This window comes from Drosophila montana, unplaced genomic scaffold (genome assembly GCF_035044405.1).
Source record: "Drosophila montana isolate Dmon_TW-CO22-7 unplaced genomic scaffold, ASM3504440v1 contig_1853_1, whole genome shotgun sequence".
Classification (NCBI taxonomy): Eukaryota; Metazoa; Arthropoda; class Insecta; order Diptera; family Drosophilidae; genus Drosophila; species Drosophila montana.
This window is the reverse complement of record NW_026996772.1, coordinates 261,150-275,621: the sequence shown is the minus strand read 5'-3', so window position 1 is coordinate 275,621 and position 14,472 is coordinate 261,150. Positions and strand designations below refer to the sequence as shown.

Genomic DNA, 14,472 nt, shown 5'->3' with positions numbered 1-14,472 from the left:
TGCGATTATCTTTTAAGTAATGCTAGCCTCGTGGGGCCGTCAGAGGGAATATAGCTGTGATATATGGTTGATATACTGTAAACGTAGGGGATTATACTTATTATAACCGCACGTAATAATAATGGTAAATTATAAAATTAATAATATAAATAGTAAAGGTTAAGAAAAAATAAAAATAATGATAATTATAATAATAATAATAATACTAATAGTAATAATAATAATAGTAATAATACTAATAATAATAATAATAGTAATAATACTAATAATAATAATAATAGTAATAATAATAATAATAATAATAATAATAATACTAATTATAATAATAATAATAATAATAATAATAATAATAATAATAATAATAATAATAATAATAATAATAATAATAATAATAATAATAATAATAATAATAATAGTAATAGTAATAGTAATAATAATAATAATAATAATAATAATAATAATAATAATAATAATAATAATAATAATAATAATAATAATAATAATAATAATAATAATAATAATAATAATAATAATAAAAATAATAATAAAAATAATAGTAATAATAATTGCTATATTAATAATATTAATCATACCAAAGAGCTAAGTGAAAATCAAGCTTTGAAGCAAAAACAGATCTCATTATTCTGTCCTACACAGCCTAGGTTTAGCTCCTTGGAGCTACTTCGGCCTTTGAATGATCGGCAGCATCATGAGTTTTCACACCTGACTTAGACATGCGCCTAACGCATTCATTAGAAACTCTTATCTCTAGGGCAAATGTCATTAGGCGGAGTCCACAAGTCGTGCCCGTGTCAACTGGGGGGCTGTATCGTACAGGTGTCTGCATTTACGATACAAGAAAGCAAGACAATCGAATCATTTGACATTTGTATATGTGTGTATCTGTATCTGTATCTGTATCTGTCTCTGTATCTGTCAGGTCGCAAGTGTATCTGACAGATGCATCTGGTGATCTTTGCTTTGGCTCTTGATTAGTTTATTGTTTATTGTTTATTATTCATAGTGCGCTGTATGCGGCGCATCAATCAGTTGATGCAATGAAGCAGAACAAGAAGAAGAGCGGAGCCATATGAGTGGTAACAGAAAGATATACATATACACACACATATACATACGCATATACATATGTATATATGAGTGGCTCAGGTCGCTAAGTGAATGCCGTCTGTGGCATCTGAAGTATCTGTGAGATAGATTGAGGACAACTTTCATTTGCATAAAATGCATTCTATAACAAATTGACAGAACAAACTGTTGGTGTCAAAAATGCGATGCGCTTGACTGGAATCCCCCTCCCCCCTCTCTCTCTCTCTCTCTCTTCCTCCCCGCTCTCATAGATGCTCTATGATTTACATGACATGCCTTTCATGCTTCTATGAGTGTGCGTGCATGTGCATTTGTTTTATGTCTGTCCAAATATTTCGAGCTGTTAATTATAGGCACGAGTTAGCGTGAGTGATAGATAGATAGATAGATAGATAGATAGATAGATAGATAGATAGATAGATAGATAGAAAGATTGTGTGGAATTTCAGATAGGTTCTCAGCTCAATAATCTCCAATGTTCTGGGCGAATTTAAAATGCATTAGAGACCATTAAAAGCTCATAAAGCCAAGGGACATACCTTCCAATTTGATCTAATTATGTTATAAAGTCACGCATGTGAGGCAGGCAGCTGGCTGGTGTGGGGGGGGGAGACGGAGCCCAATCTAAATGATATAGTACTAATAATATCGTAGCTATAAATTGCCGCCTAAAGATAGCACTCAATAATCGATATGAATGAATGGAAATGCTCTGAAAATCGTTTTCAATTCTTTCACGCAGCGATTTCTGCTCTTGGCTGGGGTTGGGGATCGCACAGCCAAAGTTCGAGTCGGCGTCCGAGTTCGAGCTCGAGTTTGAGTCCGGGACTGAGTCAGTCAATACCGGAGGCGGCGGGCAAAGGCAATCTAGGAAAATGATTTTGTTTTTTGTAATTAGCTAGCGGAACAGGCAACAACAACAACGAGCAGAAGAGCTGGCACCAGCAGATAGCGCCGATTGATCGATCAAAGCTGCAGATACAGAGTCTAATAAATCATTTTCCCATTCTCATTTCCCATTTTCCCCCCCCTAAAGTGAGAACTCACGACCGCACCGCCCGTGGTCGTCCAATTGTCTGTCAAAGGCTATTAACCCCATTTTGGCGGGGCCGTTCCACTTGTTCCACTCCGCTGTGGTCATGTTGCCTTGTCAGTTTTCTCGGCCACCCTCTCACTCTCTCACTCTCGCTCTCTCTCTCTCTCTCTCTCTCTCAGTCTTAGGAAATACTTGTAAGTTGCCCAAATTGTTTTTCCAAACAGCGCGCACTAAAAATGTAGAAGCGCAGAGCCATATGTGAAACAAAAGACCAAGAACTAAGAGCCAGACACTTTGCTTTTCGGCTCGGAGCTGTTGGACGCCATCTCGCAGCCGTCAACGGGCCCACAGAATTCCCATCAGAACTGATGCCGCATGCCGCATGCCGCATGCCGCATGCCGCATGCCGCATGCCGCCTGCCTCATCTGGCATCTGCCATGTTTTGATCGTCCAACTCAAGCGTTGCAGCCAAAATATATTGTAGCATGTCGGAGTATCAATTGGAGGCCCAAGAACACGCCGTGGCCACCGCAACCACAAGAAAGCAAATCAGTTAGAGTGTTTTGATTAATGTCAGTTTTGACAGCTGTCCATGTGAAGTCCCCCAGCTCTGGGCCAGGTCCAGGAATAGCCGCAATGGAGGCTCCATTAGCAGCCAGCGATCAGACGGCTGAGCAATCGAATCGAGCCAATGATTGGTAACTAATACAAAAAAAAAAAAACAAAAAACCGAAGATGAGCTTCGAAATTGTTAACCAATCTATACTATCTGGATAAACATGAGCTTGTGATCGAGCCAAAGAACTAATCCCTACGGATTTGTGGCGAAATTCCGAATACCGACAAGAGTGGAAAATGGGTGAAAAATTGATGAATTAATTCTTTGTTGCTTGTCACTCGATCGTGGTTAAGACGTATTATATCTGGAGAGTCCCTTCAAAACCTTAACAACTTTGAGGCGAATCGAGCGACAATGTTGGGCGAGGCATAAACATGACCTAGAACCACTTGAGCCAACGGCTTTTAAGTGGCACAGCCCACTGAACTGTGCCGACCCGTTAAGAACAAGTTGGGCGATATTTTTGCGGGCCATGTCAAAAACGAAAGTACGAGTTGGTTAGGCAAGACCCAAGCCCAAGACAATGGGACAGTCAGTATTTGGCTTATAAAGAGGCCCGTTGGCGCCGCTTTTTTGGCCATTTAATTGGACAACGCGCACGCGAGCGAATGGAGGCGCTAAGCGGTTGGACTTTGGCGCTGTTGCGCCTGCTGAGCGCTCTGCCCTGGTCCTGGACATGGACGCCAGCGCGCACGGAGCACCCGCTGGCCAACAGCTATTTGAACGCGGCCCAAAGACCGCTGTGGATACTCGAGGACGAGCTGATGAAGCGCCAGCGTGCCGACAGGCAGGAGGCGGACTATGCCACAAACACGCGTGCCCCAACCCTGCGCCGAAGGCGCCAGGAGCGACAGCATCTGCCCACAGCCATAACAATACGCGTGCGTCCGGACTCGGAGGCCGATGAGGCGCCTCTGGTGGCGCCACCGCTGGCTGCACCATTTACACAGCGACGCTTTTATCTGCCGCATCGCTTGCAGCTACCGAGCCACTACGTCCAGCAGCTGGGTGGGACGCCGTCCGAGCTTCCCAGGCTGGCGCAGCGCCGGCGCCAGCCGCAGTCGCTGCCCATTTTTGACAGTGCACCCGGAGACAATGCGCTGCCCACCGCCAGCTATCCGATCTTTGTGTACAACGGCACCAGGGGTGAGCTGCTGATCAACACGATGCTGAGCGGGCAGCGCTATCCTATGCAGGAGCCGGTGCCCGGCCAAGTGCTCTATCCGCCCTCGACGCCCATGTTCCGACCCAAGCCCATTGTGGAGCGCTTGAAATTGCCCGGTCAGCGGGAGCTGCTCAATCTGACGTTGATTCCCTTCTACGCCCACGAGGCTATCACCGTTAGGCCGACATTTGAGACAACAACGGAAGCATACATGGCAGATGCTGCTCCAGATCCGGCAACCGCTCCAGCAACTGCTCCAGCAACTGCAACGGCAGCTGAGCCACTGGCACTGACCACGCCCATGGCGACGCTCTATGAAACGCAGCTGCCGCGCAGCAAGCGCAAGCGGAAGGCCAAGAAGGCGAAGCAGTACAGCGCCTATCATTCGCCCCAGGAAGTGGTGCAGTGGCAGCCGCCGCTGCGTAGCTCGCCAGCACTGGACCCACCCGACAATCATCGCCACTACGTGGTGCCGACCACCGACAGGACGGACAGTGCACTGCCGGAGCAGCTGGAGCAGCTAGAAGCTGAGATTGAGGAGCCCAGCCAGGAGCTGCAACTGGAACAGCAGCCGCCAGCACAGCCCGAGCAGACCACAAGCAGCAGCAGCAGTAGCAGTTCTCCTTCTCCCTTTCAGATCATCTATGTGGACGAGAGCATGGAGGCACCTTACGATTCGCTCGCCAGCACCACAGAAGCTCCACCGCTGCAGCGCCAGAGCTCTCGCTATGCCTTGAAGCGTGAGTACTACGCCTTTCCGGTCTACACGCTGGGTAAGCTGCTGCAGAGTCCCAAGCCTGGCCAGGCAAGCCACAGAGCACGCGACATAGAGATCGATTGCTCGGGCGGTTCCAAGGAGCACGGTGACAATACTTGGTTCATTTTGAATTCACGGTAAGCTCGCTGAACAAGCTCACCTACTCAGTCGTTTGTCACATATTTCCCTTCCATTTGCAGCTACAGGGGACCACATCGCAATGGCCAGAAGGGGAGCAAGGAACACACCAAGTATTATACATCCAAGTATGTACAGAGCCGTGCTCCTCGGTAGCAGGACATTGTGCTGGACCTGCTGTCTCTTGGCTGAGCTGGGGCAACGTCTCTATTGTGATCTTCAATATGATAATATATTTTTTTTTTAGCTATAAGAGATCTATGATTACAATATAAATATAATAATGGATCTTTCATGTTTTTTTTTATAGGAAATAAATGAATGGCTGATCTCGTATCAAATTTCGATGTTAATGATCATAATAGTCTAATACCGGGTTTTTACTGCATTTCAAATTGGTTCCATCAGATATAAATGATCATTTGTTGATCTTATTTCGAACATTTTTATATTTTTAAACTTTTTTAATTGATCTTTCATCTTTTCTTTTTTGATAGGATCGACTGATCTTCGAATAACTTTACTCAACGATCTTGCAATGTGTTTGATAAGAAATAATAATATTCTTCATAATTAGAGTCTTCATCTTTGACTGCATTGAAAATTGTTTTGATCAGATATAAAAGATCATTTCTTGATCGGCTGATCTTGTTTCAAATATGATCTTAATTATAATAATATTTGTTTAGAGATACAAAAAAATATATGATTATGGGATGATCCTTTTTGATTGGAAATAAACGATGATACCTTGATCGTTTGATCTTCTAACAAATTTAGACACTGATCTCTTTTTGATCTTGCACTTTTTTTTGTACTCATTGAAGATCATAACACGATCATCGCAATTACCTTTTACCAAATTGTTCTGAACTGCTCTTAACAGATCATTTCATGATCACCTGAATGACCTATTAAATACGCATCTAAACACCTCTCCTCCCAATGGCTCTGCACTATCATTAAAACTGTGCTCCATTAACACCTCTATAGGCCCGTACCTATACCTATACCTATGCATATGGAAGTGTCTTCGTATAATACTCTGAATGCGATTGGAAAGGTTTACCAATCATAAAAAAAATGGCAATAAATTCCTGCAGACACAAAGACGAGGCTTCTCTGCTCGAAGGTTCGGCTAGAAAGTTGTCATAAAATGCAGTTTTAATGATCGAACAACTCAATCGAAGGCGATGCAACCAATTGTTGGGCTATATTGGCCTTTGACATTACATAAGAAAGCCATGGGAGATGGGAGCTGGAGGGGCCTAGAGGAGCTGGAGCAGCTGGAGGGGCTGCGTGCAAAAACAATCACGAGTGGCCCAAACTGAAGATTCTTGACGGCAAACAAAATGTTGTGTGACCCAAATTCCAGAATCAAAAGAAAATCAAATTTCGATGTGTGAAAAGCTGGAAAATAAAGAAATAAAAAACCGAAAAAAAAAAACAACAAATCTGAAATGAACAGAAAATCCAAATACAAATAAAACCGAGAAATAGTCATCTACAAATATTTATGGCTAATTCAATGGCTTGCGGCCCTTTCAGACAAAACAGCAACAGCAACAACAACAAAAAGAAGAAGAACAACAACAACAAATGTGGGGACCAATAGGCCCCGCCCCCGTGCAGCCGTCATTCATTCAATCATTTTGTCAATGATGTGGCTTTCTATTCTAAACGCACGTTCATTATTATTATTGATTTCCCAACTTATTTTTTCGCTCTTACGACTTTTCAGTTTTTTCCAAGCCTGCAATTAATTTTCTCGCGCTATTCTAAGTCCCCCCCGCCGACGCAGCCGCCGCAACCCCCCTCCAATAGGGCACAGTAACAGCGCACCATGAAACAAAAGGAATTGGAAAGAAGACGCACGCCATGCCCGTCTTTCATGTCTAACGCGCATGGCTCTGGGGCAGATGGAAATGGATTCCCAATCGTAGGCCCAGGCCCAGACCCAGACCCAGACCCAGACCCAAGCCCGAACCTCGGCTAGCGACGCGACCCGACGCACACAATTGATCCCCGACCTCTGGGCCCGGCTAGTGGCATCGACGATATAAAAGCTCGGCCTGTAACTGTTTTTGGGTTTAGAACAAATGCAGCTGCGCACGCGTGCGGACTCTCGCGCTTAACTTAATTATTTTTTTTTATGGTGTTTTGTGTTATCGTAAAGGACCAATTCAAGGATTAACGCCGAGGATACAAATATATCTATATATATACATATATTCGATAGTCAAGTGAACTAAAAACCTATCGAAAATGTGGCAATACTTAGTGGTATGTGAAACAACAAACGTGGTCGAAGGATGCGTTTCCATAGATCAAAAACCAAGTTAATGCAAAATAAAATAAGTAAAACATATGACCACAGATTATTGAAAACTTTAAATCCAATTCTTCAAAAAATGAAAACATGCTATATTATTTATTTCCAACAAATATATGTGCTCGTAATTCAATAACGTTGAAGATATACCGAAAAATAATATAGCAAATAATATTAATAAGACTATTTCTTATAAAACAAAACATTAATATGTTTTATATTTGTTTTATAATTTTTTTAATTTTTTTTTGTAAGTAGAGCCACAAATTGGTTTCGAGCTATTATGAGGACTTTGGATATTAATTTATTTAATTTTAAAATCGAAATACAATTGACTTTATTACTGTACATCTTATTGTCCAGTATCAGATATATTTTCTTAATATTCAACCGAAAACCAAAATAACTCGTTTCGTGGCTCAAATAATATTTAAACCAAACATTATGGCAAAGGGTGGATATACATAGGTAGAGATTATGTTAAGACGGTTTGAACCGCGCTAATTTAAAAACCCGGGATTCCAATGAATCGAAACGAGCGCTGAATTATAAAAAGTGTTTATTTTCAACAAAATAAACTTTCTTGAAAAACTCATTCCCAAAAGCATAAATAACATTGGCGTTATCCAAGCATATTTGGTAAATACCAATTATTGAGTAGAGAACATATTCAGACCGCAATTTATATATGAGAATATCTACGTCTCGCAATATTCTCAGTAGAACGGGCAAATATAAACTTAAACTTAACATTGGAATTGTTTTTGTTTGTTAATTTTAAAAATATGTGAAGCTTTGAGCCTGGGCTCAAGAAAGCGAACCACAGACAATTGGAGCTCTCGTAGGTATATGACTATAGTTACAAATGATCAATATATCTGACAACCACGGGTTTTAACTAAGATAACACCACAACCGTGTACTAGCCTGGTAGTAGTTAGTAGTTAATGTAATCAGTATAAATACCTAAATGTTGCACTTAAGAAAGAACCCAACTAGATGGGACAGCTGCAAAATGAACTTTCTGAAACTTAATTTCTCGGTTTGCAGCTCATCGCCGGCTTTTCGGCTCTGCCTCTGCCCAGCAGCGGCTTCTGGTGGCCCAAGACGACAACGTAAGTCAGCCAGAGTGTTGGTAAATGCAGCTTGATTTAATCCTTTCGCCCTCCAACCACAGCGAGACGCCGCGCAGTCAGGTGCTGCAACAGATTCCGCTCACCTACTTCCGCACCTACACGTACCAGCCGCTGACGGGCGGCGCATTTGGAGTGCCGCTCTTTGGCTTTGGCGCGGCACAGACGCCGCTGCTCTCGGGCCGCCACTATGATCCGTATGCGGTGACCAGCTATGCGGCAGCCCGGCGCCACGATGCGGCCGCGGCTGGTTTCAAGCCGGACGTAACGCCACCTGCTCTGGCGAGCAGCAGCAGCAGTGTGTCGAGCACGACGCCAGCGCCGACCACAACGACGACCACGACAACGACCCCGGCGCCAACAACTACAACCACAACAACAACGACGACCAGCAGTACGACCAGTGCACCGCCGACCAGCAGCAGCACGGAAACAACAGCCCCGCTGCGCTACGCCGCCTACAATGCGGAATATCCAACGTACAATCGTCGGGTGAACAATTTGTACAATGCGCGGCCGCAATATCCGTATCCGGATTACTTTAACTATCAGCCGCAGAACACGCTGCCGGAGAAGGGCGGCGCGCGCATTCAGTTCGTGCCCTGCATGTGTCCCGTCAGCATGCCCAGCCTGGCGGGTCTGTCGGGTCTGTCCGGGCTTGGACTGAACGGCGCCACCAGCACTGATCGAGACCGACCCGCTGGCGTGTCCATTAGCAGCGCCTCTGGAGATGTTACGTCCGCGGAGCGCGACATTGTCGCTTTGCAGGCGCGCCACATCGATAGCGCAGAAACTGACTTCGAGAAGGGGGACGATGAGGAGCAGGAGGAGCCAGATGCGTCCGCTGAGGCGGACGAGGCTGATGTTGCCGTAGCCGTTCCCACTAAAGTCGCCCTCGAGCCGCAGCATACCACGCCCGCCGTTGAGTCCAACAGTTTGGTCTAGCCACGCCCACCGTCCCGCCCATTATAGTATTAACAACGCCTAGACTGATTTGCGCAACTCTCTTGGGAGACCAGTTCCAACGACAGTTTGGCATTTCCTCCCCCAACTTAATGTGCCCTATTTTTTTTGCCCATAATAAAATACCACGAAATAAATTGCAAAGCTTTTAAATGCAAACGTTTTTTTTTTTTATAATCAATTCAAAAGGATATTGAGGAGTTTAAAAATTCGACTCGCCCATGAAAATCATATCAATTATTAAAAACAAATTATTCACCTTGGTGAGCTGTGTATTAAAGCCATTATTCACGAGGTTTAGCTATTCGATAATGGTTAGGCCTCTTAATCAATTTGGCAAAATTCAAGTTAAAATTATACAATCAAATCTCTATATATATAACTGTTTGTCCTGACTGACTGACTGACTGACTGACTGACTGACTGGCGATCAACGCACAGCCCAAACCGTAAGAGCTAGGAAGCTGAAATTTTCACTGTAGCTACTTTATGTGATGTAGGTGCACGTTAAGACGGGGTTTAGGGAAATTCCACCCGCAAGTGTGGAAACATTGCGAAAAACGTTTGTATGTAACTTTTTTGTTTACCATCCGAAAACTTATTTTCAAAGATCTTTGTTCAAATTCATTTGAGGGGTGTTTCACACTTTTCGAAAAATCCGTTCCTCCTTGGTGGAAATGGAGGTCAAAGATTTGGTGGGTGACGTTTCGCGCTCAAATTCATTTGCAGAGATCTATAAGAAAAATCATTTGAGACGTGTTTCACACTTTTCGCAGAATTCAAACTTCTTCGGGGGGAATGCGATTTAAAGATTTTTTGGGTGAAGTTTTAAGTTGTGTCCGATTTGCTTCAAACTTATTTTCAAAGCTCTACATAAGAACTTAATATATACGTATTTCAGCGATTTGGGAAATTCCACCCGCAACAGTGGTAAATTGGCGGAAAACGGTTGTATGAAAGTTTTTTGTTTACCGTCCGATCAGTTTCCAAATCATTTCAAATTTGTTTGAGAACATTGATTTCATAACATACGTGACACGGGCAAGGCCGGGTTATACCCGCTAGTATCCTATATAGACATATGTAGGTCAGTAATTCCCACTCCCTTAACTCGGTCAAATCTCATCCGATTTTCATTAGGTTTGGCTCGTTGTTCTTGGTTTGGCCGCTAGATCAATTTGGCATCTGAATCTGGCAACATTATTTATGGTCAAAATTCATGTGAAAATGGAAGCCTCTAAAATCTTATATAGACTTAGGTCAATATTTCCCACCCCCTTAACTCGGTCAGATCTCATCTGATTTTCACGAGATTTGGCCTCTAGACAAATTTGGCATCTAAATCTGGCAACATTGTTCTTGTTCTAAGCTTTTGTCCAATGCATTACAAACATATAATTAAAGCTGTAGATAAGAAATTAATGAATACGTTTTTCAGCGATTTGGGAAACTTCGCCCTCTACAGTGGTAAATTGGCTTACCGTCTGATCGGTTTCAAACTCATTTTCAAAGATCTTTGAGAGAATTTATATACATACAAATATATATTTATATTCTTATTATATTTAATATATATATTCAAATTAATATATGTATATGAAAATATGTACTCACCCAAAAAATTCGTATATGTACGTCTATAAGTGAGAGGCCGACAGACTTGTATATATGTATGCATCGCTAACACAATAAATGAAATAGATAGACAGAGAGTAAAGTGTGTTAAATAGCGAACAACTTGTTCATATAGTACTAATCAATGCATACAAACCGGAAAGCCTTACCTGAATTCATAAGAATCGCATAATAGGGTACCATTGAAACATACTTTTTATTTACATGTAAATCTTAAAAATATGTATATGTTCGCGTGAATACGCACGTACATAAATGGGTGATTACATACATGCATGCATACATACATACATGCGTACATATGCGTGCATACATGCATGTACACATACGCACACATGTAGACGTGCATGCTTACATGCGTTCGTACATACATACATATGTACATGCACACATGTTTGCATGCTTACATGCATACATGCATGCATGCATACATACACATATACACAAATATGCACACACCCATGTATACATATGTACATGCAAACATATATATATATATATATGCAAAGGCATATACACACATGCTTACATGCATACATGCGAATATGCATACATGCATACACACATGCATACATACAAACATAGACACATGTATGTATGTATGTACCACCACACTTTATTTTCACAAAACACTAACACTTGCACTAAACACTTGTACTGAAGGCATGAAAACCTGCCTGACTTACTTGAATTCTTGAGAATCGAGGAGGAGAGCACTAAGTGAAAGAACGTTAAATTTAAATTGCAGCACAGGGAAAACTTAATTTTGTCTGCAGTTGGTATAGAAGAATAGCTCGCATACGTACAAACGTATATATATATATGCATGTATACATACATGCATACTCACATAGATACATGAGCACATACAGACGCACATCCATACATAATTACAAAAAAGTTAAGTAAACTTAACCTGCGTTTGATATAAAAGAACATACCAAGATCTTAGCGTATATTGTCTAAGAAATCTAAACCGCGTTTTCCACCCATTTCCCATCCGTGGAAAATTTGTTAATTTCCCCTTTTGGACCGATATATCGCTTCGATCACGAACAAATCACGACTATCGATTCGGTAGGGTTAAATGTAAAATATGACTACCTTAGCGTTTTATACACTTATGTTTTGTTTTTTTATTGGATCAAATGATTCGTCAATTACATTTACACATAAATATAGGCTAATACTTAGCGCTTTCTGCGCGATTTCAACTAACTTCCTTCCTTTGCTTCTTGCCTCTCGCACTGCACTGACTGCGGTTCCAAATGCGATCTGTTTGAATCGTTCCTATGCCTTAATACATATATAGTACTCGTACTTAAACATTTCATTTCATTTCATTTTGTTTTGTTTTTTGTTTTTTGTTTTTATGTTTTTTCAGTTGCTGACCAATTAACAATTAGAATTACATACATATCTAGATGAAATTGTGCTTCGAGTCTTTGAAGTAAATGTAAATTTCATAAAAAAAAAAGAGCAGGCATTTATATTACTTAATAAACATATTTGTTAGCATTAAATCCAATGCGCATTCACAAAGGGATTTACAGATTACATTATATCATAAAATTAAAATAATAATAATAATGATAAAAATATTGTTTTTACATATTATTTTATAAATATCTATAAAGATATATATGTAAGTAGCAGAATATAATCAAGAGAAAAATATATAATCAGTCATTTAAGTTATAGATATACATACATATACAAATACACAAAAAGAGTATATATAAATTGTTGCTTAGACATATACAATTTGAATTCTGCTTTCGAGTTAAACAATTAAAAACGTTACATTCTAGATTTTATTAACTATGCATAGTTTTGCGCGCGCATACATAATGCCTGTTTTCGGCCGATATTCAGAGACGGTTGTCCCTGTCAAAACCCCCCATCCGTATACAAATGCATACGATACATATATATGCTTGGAATATACATAGATACATTTATATAAGCAAACATTTATCTGGTGTCTAGCGCTAGACTTTCTCTTTGCAATTGCAATCTTGTTGATTGTGAGAGGAAATTTGGGGTAATACATATGTATATATATTTGAAAATGTGTTATTCTTCTTGTTTTCGTGTCATGTTTGTCGTCACTTCGTCATTTTGTCAATTGTGTTGTTGCATTTGTCGCTTATGTGCTGCAAATCGCATTAATATGGCCTATAAGTATTTGTAGATGTGCCCACATACATATATACCTACTGATATTTCAAATACATGTAAAGCGTCTTCACATTTAAAAAAAAAAAAAAAAATCATCATCGTCATCGTCATTTCATCCTTTCATCCTTTCATCATTTCATCATTTCATCTTTTCATCATTTCTTGCGCTTGTTGGATATGCTATTTGTTTTTCAATTTCTTTCGATTACTCTTCAAGTATATTTTTCTATTCACTTTTGCATTTGTCTAACTGATTGCATCAGTCGCGGTTGCCCCTGCCGAATACCCTGTATTTTCCGGTTCAGGCAGAGGCAACAACAAAATGAACAATAATTTAATTATTTTTTCTTTTTCTTCTACGCATTTTGCGAGTTTTTCGTTTTTCATTTTTCATTTTTTTGTTTCTTATCATTTTTTGTTTTGTTGTTTTCTTCAGATGTAAAATAGTTAAATATTAAAAAATAATGAGATTGCGCAGGGCTAAAAGAGTTGATCATTCACAATCACATTCACATCATTCACCCACTGAACACATCAGAAAATTTTACATACGAAAAAAAAACAAAAAAAAAACACTACCGAAACCGTGCAAAAATTTACTTATCACAAGTTTTTGCTTTCGATAAATGTCAGTTACGAACTAGTTGTGGGCGTGGCAGACAACGGACGCACAGCAAACAAATAAGTTAACTAACAAATTAAAATACAAAAAAAAAAAAAAAGTAAAATCTATAAAAATTACATTAAAATAATAATAATTATAGAAATAATTATTGGGGCTGGGTCAGTGGAACATTTTTTAAAAACTAAATGCTTGTAAATCTCAGATCTCTCGTACTAGAAACTATAAATTATACGTATATAGATAACGAAATGTCCATATAGCAGCACAGCGGCAGCAGCTAAACACATGTCACAGGCATCCAGACACATACACACGCACACTCGCACACGCACACACACACACACAGCAAGGGGGAATGCCACTGGATGATATCGTTGGTTTGTGTTTCCTTTTACCGGCGTGAAATTCGTTGATGTGTGCCTGTTGCGCCTGTTGCGTCTGCTTAGACGAATGTCTCCCTGATGACGTTGCTGCTGCTACTGTTGCTCAGATCTTAGAATTCGGTTGATTGTCAGACAAATGAGGAGAAGCCAGGCAGTGGCGCCCTCGATCTGGCCATATTATTGACAATAATCTGGCCACCATTGAGGCTCATCACTGCGCTGCCCTCCGGCTCGGAGTCAGTATAGCTGGAATAGTTGCGCACCGGCTTTGTCTTCTTCCACGATTGACGCAGTGAATCATTGACATTGGCATAGTGATTTACAAATGAGTGCGGATCGCTGCGTACGCTCTCGTTCTCGCTCTCCGAGTGCTAAAATGTGGAATGTAATTTGAATG

General features: G+C 40.8%; 3 protein-coding genes across 7 annotated transcripts in view; 2 read left to right on the top strand and 1 right to left on the bottom strand.

Moving 5' to 3' along the window:
* The first annotated feature begins 3,371 nt into the window (after positions 1–3,371).
* LOC135441109 (uncharacterized) lies at positions 3,372–4,979 on the top strand. The gene is made up of 2 exons (XM_064700582.1): positions 3,372–4,822; positions 4,886–4,979. Exons 1-2 carry the CDS (start codon positions 3,372–3,374, stop codon positions 4,977–4,979), a joined length of 1,545 nt encoding a protein of 514 aa, XP_064556652.1.
* An 859-nt stretch (positions 4,980–5,838) lies between these two features.
* LOC135441108 (splicing factor, suppressor of white-apricot homolog) lies at positions 5,839–9,233 on the top strand. Its single transcript, XM_064700581.1, has 3 exons — positions 5,839–5,886; positions 8,206–8,270; positions 8,333–9,233. The coding sequence occupies exons 1-3, from the start codon at positions 5,839–5,841 to the stop codon at positions 9,231–9,233; spliced, it is 1,014 nt and encodes a 337-aa protein (XP_064556651.1).
* Positions 9,234–11,997: 2,764 nt separating this feature from the next.
* sdk (sidekick cell adhesion molecule) overlaps positions 11,998–14,472 on the bottom strand; it is a 114,522-nt gene continuing 112,047 nt past the window's right edge. For all 5 annotated transcript variants that reach the window (XM_064700560.1, XM_064700556.1, XM_064700559.1 and 2 more), the window contains one exon: positions 11,998–14,446. In XM_064700560.1, coding sequence (XP_064556630.1) covers positions 14,204–14,446 — 243 coding nt within the window. In that variant the 3' untranslated portion in view covers positions 11,998–14,203. The remainder of the gene's footprint in view (positions 14,447–14,472) is intronic.